The sequence below is a fragment of the Lathyrus oleraceus genome, chromosome 6 (genome assembly GCF_024323335.1).
Source record: "Lathyrus oleraceus cultivar Zhongwan6 chromosome 6, CAAS_Psat_ZW6_1.0, whole genome shotgun sequence".
NCBI classification, from domain to species: Eukaryota; Viridiplantae; Streptophyta; class Magnoliopsida; order Fabales; family Fabaceae; genus Lathyrus; species Lathyrus oleraceus.
In genome coordinates, this window is record NC_066584.1 from 519,617,820 (window position 1) to 519,623,060 (window position 5,241).

General features: G+C 35.7%; 1 protein-coding gene across 1 annotated transcript; it reads left to right on the forward strand.

Annotated features, from left to right (window-relative positions):
• The first annotated feature begins 4,058 nt into the window (after nucleotides 1–4,058).
• On the forward strand, nucleotides 4,059–4,791 carry LOC127096537 (BTB/POZ domain-containing protein At3g50780). Its single transcript, XM_051035094.1, has one exon. It carries the CDS (start codon nucleotides 4,099–4,101, stop codon nucleotides 4,789–4,791), a length of 693 nt encoding a protein of 230 aa, XP_050891051.1. The 5' UTR covers nucleotides 4,059–4,098.
• The last annotated feature ends 450 nt before the right edge of the window (nucleotides 4,792–5,241 follow it).

The following is a 5,241-nucleotide window of genomic DNA, read 5'->3' on the forward strand; positions in this document are numbered from 1 at the left end:
CAACAACAAATCCATAATGATTCACTCACTAATTCCTCACCATGGGAATTATCTACAGCCCCAAAGGCTATGCCATGCACGCTAATCATCTAGCAATGCAACATCAACGACAATCCACAATGGACATATGCTCACACTCTAAGCCATACAACAGTCCATTCACAAATACATGCATAATATATACACTCATAGCATTATGCATACCATCATACATCATCAACACATTCATCAAAACATCATATCATGTCAATTAATCAATCACAGTATTAGCACACTCTACTAATACCTACACTGCTCAAAACAGCGGGAATTAATCCCTATTACATCATATGCCAACATAGGCCAACCCTCAAATAGGCACAAAACATTTAAAACACCAATTTTCCACTCTGCAACAGTGTTAACCGGTTAACGCCCTGGGTTAACCGGTTAACGCAGCACAAACACGCTTCCTGTCCAAAACTTAACAGTGTTAACCGGTTAACGCCCTGGGTTAACCGGTTAACGCAGCACAAACAGCAATATCTCAGCAATCACAACAGTGTTAACCGGTTAACACCCTAGGTTAACCGGTTAACGCAGACAAAACAGCAATTTTACACAATACAACACAGTGTTAACCGGTTAACACCCTGGGTTAAGTGGTTAACGCAAGACAGAAGCTGTTCCTGCGCTAACACAAAGCAGAATGCAGAATTCTCCGCATTTTCCGCCGTTGGAGGACTTCCAGACGTCCGATTCCAATTCCGTAAAAAGCTACACGTCCAGCGAATTACGACACACACCATTATCGATTCAATTACAGTTTTCACACAACTTATTCATCCAAATTTCTCAGCATTTCAAATCCCAATTAGGGTCAATTCAAGGTTTATCACTACCCATTACATGCTAACCCATAATACCCATTAAACGACGATAAACCCCCCTTACCTGAGTTAATCCGGCGAATCTCTTAGCTTGAAGCTCTTCCCTCTTCAACCTTCTTCCTCTTGCTCTGCCTCTTTGCCCTCTTCCTCTTCTCAGCCACTTCTCTGTTTCACGTGAAAACTTTTCTTTACCAAATGGGCTCTTTTCCTTAATTCCAACTTATATATATTTTCCAATTTATTTTATTCCAATAATAAAATAACCCAATTATTTGATTAAATTAATAATATACTATTAACTCAATTTAAATAATTATTTTATTTTATTGGGGTGTTACAGAAGGACTATCCTAGAAAAAAATTAAAAGTTGATATTTGAAAAGATATGACTAATGGGATGCAACCCAACAGATAAAAGTGTCATATAGAAACTCATTTTCCTTTGGACTTTAGCAAGCAACAATCATAAGAAATATCCAATCAATTATATGAAGGCCATGACATCAAATAAAGATAGCTAGAATATCCAAGCAAGCAATCCAATAGCTAGCAGTCTTCAATTTCTTCCAATGTATCAAATGAAAATATCCCTTGGTCAACTTAGAACAAACATCAGACATCAACAATAATAACAATATAACAAGTAAGCACAAAGTCAAAGTGGCAGATTAGTCATAGTCACTCAAGGTCTTGCATCAAATGAAAGGTACAAGCAAAGATAACCCAATCTCAGATAGTGGTATTGGCCAAGTCCTCAAAGCAAGAGAGATTGCCTATCCTAAGTCCAAAAGTTCAGATCAAGTTCAACAATCCATCAAGATGTTTTTTAGGATTTTTGTTGTTATTAGGTGTTTTAAGGTCATAAGACCACAAACAAAATCAAAACAAAGCAAATGATATATATAATCATATGATATGGCTCAAGCGAGCAAAGTGAAAATGACTGAAACATAAACAAGTTGCATGGAATATAAATGGCAGATGAATGATAAATGTACTAAAATTTAAATCGCATTAAGTAAATGACTTGAAAGTAAAAGCAAAATTAATAAAGTGTTAGTCAAATGTTAGTGAAGAGTTTTAATTGTTAAGCCATTCTTTGGAGAACACCCAACCATTCATTCACAAGTATGAATCCTTAAACCAAGACATCATTAATGAGAAGGGATCCAACTTGGATAAATAGACAAGTATGCCACTAGCTCTCATGAAAGGAAAAAAGGTCAAGTTTCCACACAATGCCATGAAGAATGGGAGACTTACAATCTCAGTTACTAGAATGCTATGCTTTGAGGGTAAAATTTATCTCTATGTTAAGCAATCATAATTGGACTTATGGTGTGAACATGTTCATGTTCATGTTAATAAGTGTTCAATCATGAATGCAACAATCACACACAAGGGATCACACACAAGGCAAACACAAACAAAAGTCAATGGATGGATCAAGTCATCATCACGATCAATCATCCATTTTGGCGGATTATAGTTTTCACCTTATTAACACCTAAGTTCCACTAATATTGACAAGACTTGATCGGATCAATCAAGAATCAAAGAGTTTGTTGCGAGTCACGAGCATGGAGTCGGGTTAAGAACCATCCCAAATGAGTGTACTAAGGGTAATTTGTAAAGCTAGCATTCTCGAAATTTTTATGTGTCATGATTGTTTTCATTGTTTTGGAAAGCTAGTATTTTTTTCTATATTAAAAAGAGATGATGATCTAAGTTCTCTGCCTCTTGATTGGTTGCGAGGCATTAATACACATCTTGAATCACTTAGCAGTCATCCCCAATTTTTTTGTTCAAATCATACTTTGCTTCGCTTCCCATAATGCGTACCATGTTAACGATAAATGTCAAAGTATTTTACATTAATCATGTTTATCTGAATTATAGTTATCTATCGCGGCCGCGAACGACGCGATCCTGAGCTGTCCAGCCAGAGCAGCCACTCACCGCATGAGTAGACAGCGTAACGGCGGTTGATAACGCGAGTCTCTCTTCAGGCGGGCAGTTTATCCATTTTTATCTTTATTTTTTTTATCGAAACTAGCGTCCAGATGAACACGTAAGATATAAATCATATTATATTTTTATTTAATTTTAATTTAATTTTTAATTATTTATAAAATACTTAAAAATAATAATACGAAAAATAATAAATCGTTATGTAATCGCCGTTCGTGGAAAAGAAAAGTTAAGATTTAAAATAAAATTGAAAAAATATATTTGCAAGAAAAAAACTACACCAAAATGATATTTTCTCTTTTTATATTAGTGTAGATTACTATTTCGCCCTTATTTTTTCAATTGTTAAAACTCTTTTTTTTTCTCCTCTCGTGTTTACGTTTACGTTCTAGACTTTCTGTTTTGCCCTAACGTTCTTTTCTTCTTCACTTCTTCACTGCCTCAATTCAAACAAACCCTAACGTTACATTCGTCTCTCTCCGGCAACCGACACCCCCTTCTCCGGCAACCGGTACCCCCTTCTCCGGCAACCGACGCTCCTCCTCCTCCTCCTCTGTTCTTCTTCAGGTAAGTTCTTATATGTGTTATTCTTTCGAATTTATTTCCTGTTCTTTCATTTCTTTGAGTTCTTTTTCTGTTATGTTCCCAGAAAATATAACAATATCTTCCTCTGCACCAACTTCTACCTCGGTTGCTTCATGTGGTCAAACCTTCAAACTAAGTGGTAGTAATTTTGACATACCATAGCAATGTAATCATTGGAGGGATATAAATAACAAGAAGAAGGTGACATGTGATTTTTGTAATATATGATAGTTAACAAAAGGGTTGTGTTTAATTTCTGTTTATTTTTCTGGTATTCTGATTTAGATTTGAGAAAATTAAATGAAAATTAATCTTGCTAATGTTTTCATGAACTTTTTATGAAACTACTACAGTGATTCAATTTGGGGGAAAAGAAGATTTAGCTTCAGAGATTGAGAAAGTGTTGAATTTTATGAGGGAAAAATGAAAATCACTCTGTTCCAGAGAAAAATTCAACTTCCTGAAATAGTGGAACAAAAATTGGTGAAATATTCTCTTACCCTTTTGACTTGACTATTTAGTAAGTTCAATTAATGTTTGTTACATAGAAAATTGAACTTGTTTGGTTATTTCTGGTTTTTCAACACCAACTTTTTTCTCACTGATGCAATCTTAGTATCTTGTTCTAAATTAGTTCCTCGTCTGTTAAAAATTTGGACCTTTTTGCATAAACATGGGAGATGTTAGGCTTAATAGGGTAGATCAGGGACAAACAAAGATTAAGAATGTTCCAATAGCTGTTACCCCTGAAGGGTTTTGGTGTTGTCCCTCACCTGTTGTGTTTCAGAAAAGTCATAAGCCTCAAAATCCTTTGAATAAGACCAAACCTTCTTCTTCGACACCGCAACCACAACCGAAAGCCAGTGTTCAGAAAAAGCCGGTGGCAGTGCAAGTGACGGAGAGAAGAGGTTCTACACCTGCACCGGCACCTGCATCGTCTAGATTGGTGATTTCAGATGATCAAAATTATGGTGTTGGTTCGAAAAGGTCATCCGCTGGTACTTCTTTGGCCGCGGAGAGATTATCTTCTAGACCAAAAATCGAAACCATGCTAAGAAAGGTAGCTATTGAGTTTGGTGAGCCGGGAACTTGTGATATGAAGGTGGTTTTATTAAGGAAACAAGGTTTTTCTGTTAAGTTGAGTGTGCATAGGGATGTTCTGATAGAGAAGAGTAGTTTCTTTTCTGAAACGATTTCCAAACAATTGGATTGGTCTTGTTTACAAATTGGAGATTGTGAGGATGTTGAAATATATGTTGAAGCCGTTGGTTTGATGTACTGCAAGGAAATGAAACAGCGGCTCATGAAACATAATGTTTCTCGCATTCTCAGAATTCTTAAGGTAACTTTCTATGCTCCCTTGTGATAAATATTTCCAATACCGTCGGCTAATATGTAGGTATTAACTACTGCTTCTAGTGATTTGGTTTTGATTGCATTTACATTACCAAATGCCACTAGCAACTGCATTTTCATTTGTGACTGCTTGTTTTTGCTCATTTAATGAAGCAAAGGTGATTCTATTTTATTGTATAAATTAGAATAGTTCTACTTCGTATTTTTTTAAACTTCCTTTCTAGAATGTTCTGCGACGTGGCAGCTTTTGACAATAGCTTTTATAACAGCTCACTCTGTTCACAAAACAGAAAAATCCAATTCTATTTTCAATGAGATGAAATCACATCTCATTTCTGTTACTATGAATTAAGGTATCACTCACTTAGCATTAGTATACATGTGGACGAGCGGTTTTCCCTTAAAAATAACCCAATGGTTGTATATTAGATGGAGAGCTCTAGATTTGAATGTAGAGTGT